Source organism: Heliconius melpomene, chromosome 18 (genome assembly GCF_056956725.1).
Source record: "Heliconius melpomene rosina isolate 202511_hmr_F chromosome 18, ASM5695672v1, whole genome shotgun sequence".
NCBI classification, from domain to species: Eukaryota; Metazoa; Arthropoda; class Insecta; order Lepidoptera; family Nymphalidae; genus Heliconius; species Heliconius melpomene.
The window spans coordinates 11,403,718-11,417,124 of NC_140406.1; the positions used below are offsets into that span (position 1 = coordinate 11,403,718).

General features: G+C 34.8%; 1 protein-coding gene across 2 annotated transcripts in view; it reads left to right on the top strand.

Moving 5' to 3' along the window:
• The window catches only part of Cals (calsyntenin 1), a 164,957-nt gene that overhangs the window by 145,356 nt on the left and 6,194 nt on the right, over nt 1–13,407 (top strand). For both annotated transcript variants that reach the window (XM_085201356.1, XM_085201355.1), the window contains exons 3-13: nt 3,471–3,592; nt 3,858–4,075; nt 5,257–5,403; nt 6,000–6,200; nt 6,319–6,399; nt 7,202–7,384; nt 7,669–7,796; nt 8,437–8,617; nt 11,975–12,112; nt 12,330–12,462; nt 13,024–13,223. In XM_085201356.1, the coding sequence (XP_085057482.1) occupies nt 3,471–3,592; nt 3,858–4,075; nt 5,257–5,403; nt 6,000–6,200; nt 6,319–6,399; nt 7,202–7,384; nt 7,669–7,796; nt 8,437–8,617; nt 11,975–12,112; nt 12,330–12,462; nt 13,024–13,223 (1,732 nt within the window). The remainder of the gene's footprint in view (nt 1–3,470; nt 3,593–3,857; nt 4,076–5,256; nt 5,404–5,999; nt 6,201–6,318; nt 6,400–7,201; nt 7,385–7,668; nt 7,797–8,436; nt 8,618–11,974; nt 12,113–12,329; nt 12,463–13,023; nt 13,224–13,407) is intronic.

Sequence of the window (13,407 nt, forward strand, 5' to 3'; positions counted from 1 at the left end):
TACATAATATGGAACAGATTATGTTTATTTAATACAATCATCATCAGATGTTGGCAGCATTGAGATTAAACAACTCCCTACAAAATATTTTGAACTAAAAAAAAATATTAGAATTAATTAAAAATATTTTTCATGCGTTTTCTCGATCTTAGGCCGATCGTGCATCTCTATGGCTTGTTCCGCGCTCTCGCTTACGCTCTTGGCTCGGATGGAACGTGACAATGAGTCATGTTTTTTTCGTGCATGCAGCTGGTGTCCATTGATTTATAAGACGTTATCACGTTAAAAAAACAAAAATGGCTGTCAAACATTTAACTAATCTTAGGCACCTACTTATAAAAAGAAAAAGAAATAATTCCTATAATAAATTTACAAGCAATCAAACATCGAAGATATAAAAACTAATAATTGAATAGAACTCGTCTACAGCAGTATTTACATCGACAGTTTTCACGATACTTTTTCTCTGGCCGACCTCCGAAGGGCTTACAGAGTTATTGACTTCTGAACTTAGAGAAAGTTTTCGCTAAGTGTTTTACGTTTTCGTTCGGCGGATAATCAAATTAATTCGTGTTCATGATCAAATATTTAGTGCCGTTGACTTGGAAACTTCGATATATGGATAATTGTCTAGTGGTTCTACATACATGTGGTACTCTTCCATCCAATTAATTCCTTCACCAACAACCTATTCTAGATGCTGTTTCAGGATCCACTGACCCATATGATATCTCTTTTTTTTGTACTCCATTTACAATATATATATAGCTAAAAGAAAACTTTTTTGTAAACGAAATTTAATCTTGTCAACTAAATAAGGTCAAATATAATGTTACATCAAACAACTGTTTAAGCAGAACACGGTGTTTCTCAAAAAAGTTGTTGAATTATTGGAAGCGATCATGTCTTAACGTTTATACTTTAAGGTAACAGAATATCTGCTTGTTAGCAGAATTAATAGGAATTTGAACTGAACCAAGTCTCATTAAAAGCAAGTTATGAAAATTATATCGTTGTTAGCCAACTTGTTTTATGTATCGCTTTACTAAAGTTACATCTCACCGGTGAACTATGAAGGTTGGCTTTTGTAGAATTTACGAAAAGACGAGAAGATTTTTTCACCTTTTGGAGCATGGAAATAAAAAAATATTTTTTTGTTATCTATAATCATCGCCTTTGTAGCGAAGCTATCGACAGGCCGTTGTGTCGGAGTCGTACTGTACAGTCGCATATTCTTACTTGTAAATCTCGTGGGAAACTGACAATTTCGAAAAAGAGTAAACGTACTAGGAAAAGTACAAAAAAAAAACTTTCTTCCGACAAATACATTTATTTAAATTTTCACTTACTTGTATTACCTAATACACTCAAAAAATAATAGTTTTTGGTAATACATTTATTTACTTATATTAATTTAGAAATCACTTATGACAAGTTTTGTATGGTTTATTGTTTTTATTCCTTACAGGGTTCAGTTATTAATATAATTTTTCCAATTCATATTCATATAAATTCAGTTGCCACCTTGACTATATCTAATTTGTAATAACATTAATAGTTAAAATTAAATAACAATGAATTCAATCCTACAGTATGCGCTTACTCCACACATTCAGAACGACAGGCATCCTTTTTATGCTGTCAATATCATTCTACTTTAAAGCGAGAAACACAATAAGTTTTAGAGCAGCATCTTTATTGGTCTGTTTTGTTCCGTCACCTCGTTTTATGTTACAAGACAACGAGAAATATCGTTCGATTACGTATCTACGTGTACCGTTATACCGTTATTGGTCGTTACTTTGTTAGATTTATCTTAGAACTAGCCACCCGATCGCGGCTTCGCCCGCTTGTGCTACGAAATTATTTATTTTCTCATCTGTATTAGTTTCGTGATCTGATAACATAATCTATTACTTTAAAGATAATTCAAAACTAAAGTCTTGGCTAATTCAATGTAAATAATATTGTCGCATTTATAAATTGAAATTTAAATATTTTTATTAAACGGTTTTTTTCAAAATAAGAAGTTACAAGCTTTATTTTTTTATCGTCAAATAACTAACCACCAATTCACTAATGTTAATGCCTCAGACCTGAGAAGAACCGGCGCTAGAAACTCAGAAATATATTGATATAACTAAATATTAAGGGAAATTTGCCAAAATACAAAATTGACTGAAACTGCATTTACATCGGTTAGATTGGTATTCTTTTTAATGGGAAGGGAGAAAATTCTGACATTTTTACCCGTGTACCGCACTTTGGTATACCTACTTAAAACTTTATTTTACATTGTTTCTTAATTCTTCTATTTCCAATGTCTTCTTCGTTCGTTATATTACATCGTTATATTATATTACAAGATAGTATCTAACAACGTTCTGTTACGTGCCTAAGTCTTTGGCAACCAAAAAGACGAGATTGGTTGCGACCCGTACGTTGTTAGATTTGTTTTAGAATTGGTCTACTCAACTTAGTTGCTTCTTTTACGTTTTTATTATACATATGTATACTAAATAGCTTTACGTTGTATCGCGCATATAGCAGGGTAGGCAAAGGGAACCTAGTGTTAAGTTACTTCTACACCTACGAACTACCCGTTTTGGAGATGTTATATGTTGAGTAACGGAGCTCAAACTCAACACGCGCTTTATCTTATTATCACATCGAGAAAATTAGACAATATGTTAAGAGCAATAAGTAGGAGACTTGAAATTTTAGTTGTTAATTAAAAAGTTCATTTAATTCAATATTGCGTAAAGTTTCCTTTTGGTTTCTTTTATTTATAAGGAACAGTATTATTTATATACATTTATATACCTACATATAACAAGTGATTCACATTTGTGGTTAGACTTTCACAATACTAAAATAGATGCGATGTCGACGGTCGGTCGCGACACACCCGATCGATGTCTACCTGAGAACTTATATCTATTTTTGAGAGAAGTTATTTTATATTGAGGACGAGTTTTTGATACATTTTAATGTGTTTCGAAAATTGATTCTATATTTTGATTCAATTTTTCTAACTAAAACAAGGAATTCAATTATATAATTTTAAAAACTCACGTATTTTGTAGTCCACCACGTATTATTTTTCTTAATTAGAATCATGTTACTTTTATAAAATGAACTCAATTTTCCCTATATAAAGTTACTTGCCAATCTTTGTTTTCATGTATTTGTAAGATGTATAATAAATATCGTTTTCTCCCGTTGCTCTAGCATCTCCCCCCTTCCTACATTCCCTTACCTAGCTACATGCTAAACTTCAACTCTTTAAGTAATAAATCCGGTAGTTTTCTGTCCTTTTCCGTTGTTTTTTAATTACTCATAATATCACAGTTTTATATACTAGTTATATAGATTTTCTCTAATGACAAGTTAATATTATCCTAAAACATTATGTAATTTTTTAAATTATGTGATTAAAAATTTAATTTTATAATCATTTTCTTTTTTAGATAATGGTAATAGACGAGAACGAGGCTCGTCTGCGCGTGCGCTACCCACTCAACTGCGAGAAACGTCGGAACTATAAGTTTGACATTGCCGCCGTAGGATGCGACGGCTCTTACTCGAACACGTAAGTTGCAACCCGCATGTAGCAGTGTGATCTGAGACTTGAAAGCGGTTATACATAAGGTCTCTGATGAATGACTTGTGGAATATTCTTCCGTATGTTAGAAAATGTTTTAAAACGAATGGATTATTATTCTGTTATATACTTATGGTAATTTGTAGAGATAGCTATCCATATTTCTAAATGCTCAAATTTAGCTGTAGCTCCAGAGATTTTTCCTTTATTTTTTTAAAATCTCCATTTATTCTTACTTAATTTTTTATTCCAGTGTCCCGGTACATATAACAGTAACCGACGTAAACGAATTCGCGCCAGTGTTCAGCCAAGCAGCGTACGTACGCTCCGTAGACGAAGGCAAGCTGTACGATGAGATCGTACGCGTGGAAGCGACAGACAGAGATTGTACGCCGCGGTATGGGGACGTGTGCAAGTACGAGATACTTAATGATGGGGACCGCAGCCAACCATTCATTATTGATAATGAGGGTAATTCGGGATTATATTTGTTTTATATTACGATTTTCGATAAATCTCTTTGTACGATTGAAGAATAAGATCATTGTTTATGTTTCTGCATAACTTCCACCTTTAAAGAATATTACATATTACTTTAAAAAATTGTCAAACAGAGAACGTACTATTAATTATTTAGGTATCTATACTAATATAATAAAGCGGAAGAGTTTGTTTGTTTGTTTGTTTGTTTGTTTGTTTGAACGCTAAGATCTCTGGATCTACTGGTCCGATTTTCATTGTTTTTGTTTTGTATGAAAGCTGCATTCTTCAGAAGTGCTATAGGCTATATAACATTACATTACACATATAAACTAATATATTTTAAAGTACTTTCTAATTTGACATGCAATTGATTCTGCCATGTTAATAACAACCGTCGCGTCGCTACGCAACCGTTACCGCGACATTTTGATATTCATCCTTATGAATAGTCACTCTTAACATTTTATCTAGATTGAAATTATAGTTTACTGTATAACATTCTAATAAATAATTAAGGAGATGTCACTGATTCCAAATGACCCAGCCTTCGGGCGGCACAGTACGAGTATGACCGACGTGAACGGGCAGATGATGTTGACGGTTTTATAAATTTTCATACATTTTCGAACTATTGTTAATGTTTATGTAATTATTTGCTGTTTATAATTAATTTAAGCTACACTTTGGTTCTCTTCTTATTTTATTTGATATTGCCCGCTAAAATTATCCTACTTAAAAGAGAGAAATGTTTAGTTATTTCGTAGAGTCGATATCTATGTACGCACGCACGGAAAAGTTTAGGTACTTTTTCTAATATTAAGAATACCTATCCTTTAGTTACTTTTAATCCTTTTGTTGGTTCATTTCAATAACTCAGATATTTTTTTGTAATAATATGTCTCTACTTATTATTGTTTTTGATTATTTAAGCTTATCTTTTCTTACTAATTCTATTGAAAATTGAAAATAATTTCATGAATATATTTAATAAATATTCTTATAGTTGAAGCAGGCGTAGCCGCGTCCGGGTCCACTAGTATGGGTATAGAATTGATAGTTAAAATTTTAATTCCAATATTAAAACAAAATATAAATTAAAGAAATGTTGTACCGTAAATGTGAACCTGACAATATTTGTATGTAATTATAATATAATATTCCTTTCATAGGTGTGATCCGCAACACAGAGCCTCTAGAGTACGACAAATCGCACAACCACATCTTGTCGGTAGTTGCGTACGACTGCGGCATGATGCAGTCCGCGCCCGTCATGGTCACCATCAAAGTGAATAAGCCTTGCCGCGCTGGGTGGAAAGGTACGTAGTCAATGGGGTAGGAAATGAGATGATGTCTATCCATATCCATACATATTACTGCTTTTTTCTTGCGATAAAATAGACAAATGTACCTATTGTATATGTTTTCCATTTTAATTAAACTGCAAAGTTTTAAGAATTTGTTGTTACTTTCTTAATTATCAACGCGACGGTTGTGAGTTCGATTCGCACCGAATAACGCTCGCGAAGCTAGAAAAATTTTATTAAAAAATATTTTCATTTCTATACTACATAACGATAACACTAAGACATTTATTGATTTGAAACAAGATCGAAGGCTTATATTATTATATTATTTTAGACGTACATAAGGGTGTATACAAAACTTTCATCTTATGAAATGACATCACAAGGCTCTTTTCTCTAAGAGGCACAGAAGTTTCAAAATTACACACAAAACTTTTGCTCGTTATAAACTCAAATAATTAAACAAATTACACGGATTCGTCTTCATGCAAAACATATGTTTGTATGTATATGTATATCTAAGTTGGGAGAATGGATGTCATCAACGTGCAATTAGGGCGTTGCTGCTTTTTGTACGTTATGTCTCTAACTCATCGATAATGTTCTAGGTCTCGCAGAGCGTGTTGACTACGCACCAGGTACAGGTCCTCTTGCTCTCTTTCCTGCTGCAAGATTGGAGGCGTGCTCCAGCGACGAGAGGTGTCCAGGAGTCACCAGGATCCAGGCAGCTGTCACTTTGCAAGCTTCCAGAGCTGGTGTAGCATGTGACAGAGACACTTATACTTTACACTCTCAGAGGACTATTTGCGGTAGGTTGTATAGTCATTAATGTTTGAATACTTTGATGTGTTAATGATATTGATAAAGATAATACTCATATTAATTGTTTGCATATACATATTATATTGGGCTTTTTTAAATTTACAGGCATGGATTCTAAAACGATCGATCTCCTTCCAAGCCCGGGTGCGGGCAATGAATGGGCCAAGTCTCTGAAACCAGACTCAGGTATGCTATAACTCTTTACACTCAAAAAAGGTAAAAAAATTTTTTTTAAACATATTTTGTTGTATCACCTAATTGTAACAAATATTAATTAATAATAATGTATTATGCACATTTACTTTACATTCCTAAATCATTTGATAAATTTACATTCGTTTAGCAACTATCCAAATACGCTAGAATTTAGATCGGCACTGTATTAATTCGTCTATAACTTCGTGCCGAAGTTGAATACCGCAGGAACTTAGCCCAAAACGCTCGTCTACAGTCTAACATGTGCTGGAATATCTCTAGAGATATGCTAATCTGTAACCATATTTCCTTATCGCTTCAGACATTGATCTATATGCATGTTGTATTTATGAATAATTGTATTCGATTATATTATATTGTTATGATGAAGAGGCACATAATGGGTATGTGCGTAAATGTACATTGAAACGGCAAAACATTCGATTTCTTGTATTTTTGTTCCGCTACTGCAGTGATTTTTTTGTAAATCATGGTGTTCCGTAAAGAATTAATCATTTTATTTTCTCGAATTTCACAAAAATCTAAATCTTGGCATAAAAAATCTTCTTGCCCGGCAGACGACTAGTATCTATTCCATCAAAGTTAGATTGCGTCAGAATTCTAAGTTATTGGCAAAATAAACTATACTCAACTGGTACATCTAAAGATTATAAAATAAGAAACCAAACAGAAACTGGTTGTAAATAAAAAAAAATCAACAAATTATTGACATGTACACGTTAAAATAAAAATAATTATAATCAAAGTATTAATTCCTTTACTTTATAAACAGGGCGCGATGGCGAGCAAATATTCGAATTCGACGGCGAATCCACATCAGCTGTGGTACCAGAGACCATCCTGAAGCATTCCCTTGGGTCCACCTTCTCAGTCAGCACCTGGTTGAGGCATGCTCCTTCTCCAGACCATGATAAGCACAGGAAAGAGCATGTTGTTTGCTTGGCTGATGATCATAGTGAGTACTAATATTTTTTTATATGTTACCTACTTAATATTCTATATTATAGACCTATCTAATATTATTTAGTTAGTTAGTTAGTTAGTAGTTCAGCTCCTAACTTTAAGTGCGACGGTTGTGAGTTCAATTTCCACTGAAAGGAATGTGTTATTTTTTTTCCTCGCTCTAATAATAAGATATATCGCAGCGTTTAATTTCGCCCCTTTACACGCAACAGGAAACAGAATGATTTAACAAGTTGGGTCTGTATGCTAAAAACTATGTGTACAATATTATTACAGAAATGAACCGACACCACTACGCGCTGTTCGTACGCAATTGCCGACTCATTCTCTTGTTAAGACGAGACTTTGGCGAAGGAGACCTAAACATCTTCAGACCAGCTGAGTGGCGCTGGAAGCTGCCTGAGGTGTGTTATGATTGTATCTTTGAACTTATAATATTCGATGCTAAAATATTTGTTTAATAAGTAATATTTTCAATATATTTTTATCACAAGGTATCTTTACAAATTGTATGTAAAATATTTTTGAGAAAATCAATAAATTATTTATTTATTATAAGCACTTTTACCACTATTCAATAAATTACCACTAATTTACAAGTTGCCCATGCAACGAATGTCACCAATATGGACTCAAATCCATTTACCACATCAATTTGTAATTATAACCCCTAAAATCAACATAACAACCATTATAATTCAATTGAATTACAATAAAACCTTCGTGGCGCAACCGTTATTCAGTTGTTAGTTTGACTATCACTCCAAAAAAAAAAACAATTATATTGTTTCGCGTCCTGTTATGCAGACAGATATTGCGTGTTGAGTGGTAAGAGTTTAGCCACTCAATACTCAGGGAATATATCTGTATATATCTATATATCTGTGCGTGAGGTTCGGAATCTTAACACTAGGTTGCCTGCCGGTTGCACTGCCTACCCTGCTATATACGGGATACACCATGAACCTTTAAAAAAATCACACTCAAATCTCAACCTACATATCCTAACCACCATTATTTAATATATAAATACAAATCCAAAAGGTATGCGATAATGAATGGCACCACTACGCGGTGAACGTGCGTTTCCCCAACGTGGAGCTGTTCGTGGACGGCGAGGCGTGGCGCGCGCCCGACGCCAAGGCCCCCGAGGCCATAGACGACTGGCCGCTGCATCCCGCTCATGGAGTCAATACTACCTTGGTTGTTGGCGCTTGTTGGCAGGGTGAGTTGAGAGAAATCTGATGGGTTTTCTTTAATTTTATGGTAAATTTTGGGTTGAAACATTTTCCAAACACTTAATATTAACCTTCTGCTAAACGACAATACTTACTATATGTTATAATACTGTAAATAAAAATACAATTTTGTTATGCAGTTAATTTAGTACTTTATATTCTGTTTGTACTGAAGAAAAGAAATATTTGATATGTTTATATTAAAATTATCTTGAATTTGGACGTTATTGTGTTTATTAGATTACTTATATCTATATATATAAAATCGAAAGGTCACTCACTCATCACGAAATCTCAGAAACTACATGTGCTAGGAATCTGAAATTTTGCATAGGAGTTACTTATAGGACGTAGGTGCTCGCTAAGACGGGAATTTGTAATATTCGACTTCTAAGGGGTTGTTTTTGGGGTTGAAAGTTTGTATGAAACTTCTTTACTACAAATGCTAGGAGTCTCAAATTTTGCATGGACGTCACTTATAAGACGTAAGTACACACGGAGACGGGAATTTCCAATATTCCACCCCTAAAGGGTTGTTTTTAGGGTTGTTAGTTTGTATAAAACTTCGTCACTATAAGTGGTAGGAGTCTCAAATTTTCTATGGACGTTACTTATAGGATGTAAGTACACACGGAGACGCGAATTTCCAATATTCCACTCCTAAAGGGTTGTTTTTAGGGTTGACAGTTTGTATGAAACTTCGTCACTATTAGAGCTAGGAGTCTCAAATTTTCTATGGACGTTACTTATAGGACGTAAGTACACACGGGGACGCGAATTTTCAATATTCCACTCCTAAAGGGTTGTTTTTAGGGTTGATAGTTTGTATGAAACTTCGTCACTATTAGTGCTAGGAGTCTCAAATTTTCTATGGACGTTACTTATAGGACGTAAGTACACACGGGAACGCGAATTTTCAATATTCCACTCTTAAAGGGTTGTTTTTAGGGTTGATAGTTTGTATGAAACTTCGTCACTATTAGTGCTAGGAGTCTCAAATTTTCTATGGACGTTACTTATAGGACGTAAGTACACACGGGGACGCGAATTTTCAATATTCCACTCCTAAAGGGTTGTTTTTAGGGTTGATAGTTTGTATGAAACTTCGTCACTATTAGTGCTAGGAGTCTCAAATTTTCTATGGACGTTACTTATAGGACGTAAGTACACACGGGGACGCGAATTTTCAATATTCCACTCCTAAAGGGTGGTTTTTAGGGTTGATAGTTTGTATGAAACTTCGTTACTATAAGTGCTAGGAGTCTCAAATTTTGCATGAGCGTTACTTATAGGAAATAGTTGTTAACTAAGACGAGATTTTGCTAAATTTGATACCTAAGCATGTAATTTTGGGGTTGATATTGTATGTGCAATTTCGTAATTACAAGTGCTGGTCAAAAGTCTCAAATTTTACATACGAATTATTTTAGTGTCTACGTGCTACCCTAGATGGGAATTTGACATGGTTTTGGAAACAAGTTTTTTTTTCGAAATTCGACCCCTGAGGGTGTGTTTTTCGGGATATAAGTTATAACATCTATTAACTATATAATGTATTTCATATTCTACATATAATTAAAGGATATAAAAGCGAAAACTGGACATGAAAAATATAGGCCTTCGTGGCGCAGGGGCACAAGGGTGTGGGTTCGATTTCCACTCGAGGTAATGCATTATTGTACATTAATATTTTTGTTTTTTCGCTCTAGCAGCAATTCAAAAGCCAGGCGTGAAGTTCGGCCACCCAACACGCAATGCCTTGAAAAATTTAGTGGAAAGTGGGGAAAGGAGTGTCTCAACGCTCGGTTCCCTTTGCCTATATTCTGTGCGGGATACAGCGTGAAGCTGAAAAAATAAAGATAAAGAGGCCAGTCGTGGTGCAGAAGCACAAAAGTGTTATAGTAAATGCGACTGGTTGTAGGTTTTATGTCTACTCGAGGAAATGAAATATTTATTTAAATTTATATTTTCATTTCTTCGCTCTGGTGTCGAGGCAAAGCGTGACGTTGAGTTCCATCACTTAATACGCAATGCCTCCAGAAGTCGGCGGAAAAAAGGGAACGGAGTATCTTAGCTCTAGATTCCTTCTGCCCACCCCACTGTGCGCTGGATACAGCGTGAAGTTTATTATAAAGATATAAAAACTTAAGAATTAGGTCCATTAATATATCGATAATAGAGGCTTAAAACTACTTGGTAGAATTTTTGTCTCCGATCGCGAATCATGCAAAAATGACTGGTATGATGGATGCTGTCAAAACCAAAGTGTCAAGCCTGTTTTACAGAATATTATCAACAATATTATCAACTTAGAACCATTTGAATCCTCACCGATTCAAATGGTTCTAAGTTGTCTGCAAACATATGGTTCCAAATGATACTGGGGCGCGTGCCTCGAGATGAGAACAGTACTTCATATGAGGCCGATCTTGGGCTCTTTACATTACCAATCGGTGTTTTGACGTAAAGTAATATCTCGCTCTGCAGTTGACTCCCAGTGTCTTTGATATCAACTTGCTCTTGCTTTCCGTATGACCGCGATACTAACTGATAGTTACTAGAAACGGTAAAGCAAAGCAAGCAAAGAATAATATTTTTTTTGTTTAAATTAATAATGTTCTATAATAAAAATTTACGTGATAAGAGCCCTATCAGGAATGAATCCCTGTCAAGGTCAGTTATTTCGTCTTTAAGTCTGTTTATGCAATTGTAAATTATTTGAATAATTCAAATTAATACTTATATTTCTTTTTATTTATTAATACATATGTTAATATGGTGAAAGTAAAAAAAAGTAAAAAAATAAATAACCATATCTTTGCGTATATTTTGCAATATACGCTCTAAAAAAAATCGTTAATATATGTATTTACAAAAAAATACTTATAGCCGATCTTAAATAGTAGGTAATGTAGGTTGCCTTTTTTTTAAACCATTCAAAATTCTTATAACAATTACGTTAATACGGTACCAAAGTTATCGAAATGTGCATATTAGAAATCACTAAGTGCGCTGCAAACAAGAAATATTAGAACATAAAGTAATTCAGTATATTGAATAAATTATTGTGTAGTTCAAGCGGGCGAAGCCGCTGGCGGTTGCTAGTATTTATATATATACAACCATATTTCTAATAATTTCATTTATGTGTGTAGTTATATATTTAATCATTAAATGACTGAATGTCCAATGAACGAATATCTGTCTGTGTTTAATTATTGTATACTTCAATGGCATAATAAAAATAAATATGTTATGGCTACATATATTTTCAAAAAACTTTTCGTCATATAATCAGACAAATTATAGTCATAAACTACTAAAATTCAACTCTCATATTGCAGGTACAGAAAACGACATGAAACACCACATGCACGGTTGGATGGCAGGTCTCGGAGTGCTAGTGGGCGGGGTGCAGTCCGCCGCTGCGTTGCGTTGTACCGCCAGATGTAGGGAGGGACTCAGTCTGGCACCTGATCTATGTTAGTATTGTTGTGTTTATTCTTTCTGGTCATTACTTTAAAACATAAATGTCTTTTTTACCATATTACTCAACTATAACACTGCGTAGAAGTCGTAAGATTGTTTAACTTTTAAGTAAAAAGTATCGTATGTTTAACCATGAAGTAAGGAATTAGAAACTATTCGTTTTATTTAAAACTAATATACATGTTATGACTTTCATTAATTCCCAAATAGATCTAAAGTCAGTATCTGTCGAGGGTGACGGAGCAGCGGAAGTGGAAACATTGGTACGTCGAGTCGCATACGGCGACGCGCGCGCCTTCCCTACGCCAGGAAGACGGAATGTGCACCTTGCTACTACTATCACGTTAGTATTTTTGTTTTATTCTTTTTGGAGGATTTACACTAGAGTGCCAGTCACGGTTCGATCTCAGTCTGCTAAAAATATTTGTATGTGGGAAGCAATGAAAGCTGTACTTCCGGCTAAGTTCCGGTCCAAGGTCCATGCAGGTAGGAATATTTAGAAAGGTAGGAATATAAGAACATAATACCGGACAAAGAACGAGCCGTGACAAACACTATTTATTATTTACAAGGCTCATGGGGGAATTATCAGGATGAAGGCGCAACGGTTTTGGATATAATTTTTCATTTCCTCGTTCGGATGAAATGAAGCACGGTTTTATATTAGATTTTTTTAGCTTCACGCTGTATCTCGCACATAGCAAGGCAGGCAGAAGGAACTTGAAAAACTTGAACTGCGCCACGGCGGCTTGTTGTGTTGGATTAATTAATAAATTTAAAGTAATTTCACAAGAACTTGAAGTTGGGCAAAAAGTGGGGTATGAAGTGTCATAATTGTCATCATTAAATGCCTACTAATGAAGTTGTAAACTTACATATTTATTAAATTTATATGTTCCCACAGTTGCGACAACGGCCGTGTAATAAAGGCTCGTCCAGCGGAATCCTACGTGATGGTGCTGGCGCCACAAACGCCCACTATCCTGCTGAACGGCAGCGCGGACGCGGCGCGCGACTATACGCACTTCCGCGCCGGCCTCGCGGTGTTCCCGGACCTGAGGGTGCAAGTGCTGGCGAGGGGGGATGGGGATGGGGAAGTTAGAGGTGATGTTTATGTGGGAAACGGGAATGGGGAAATATGAAAATAATTTTCAGATGTTGATGTAAGCTAATTATTGTGCTATGTGATACTTTGTGTTGGTACTATGCGTTAACATTGAGGAAAGTGAAAATAAAAAATATTACCTTACATACCTAATGGGAGAATGAAAATCAAAGTTTGTTTTAT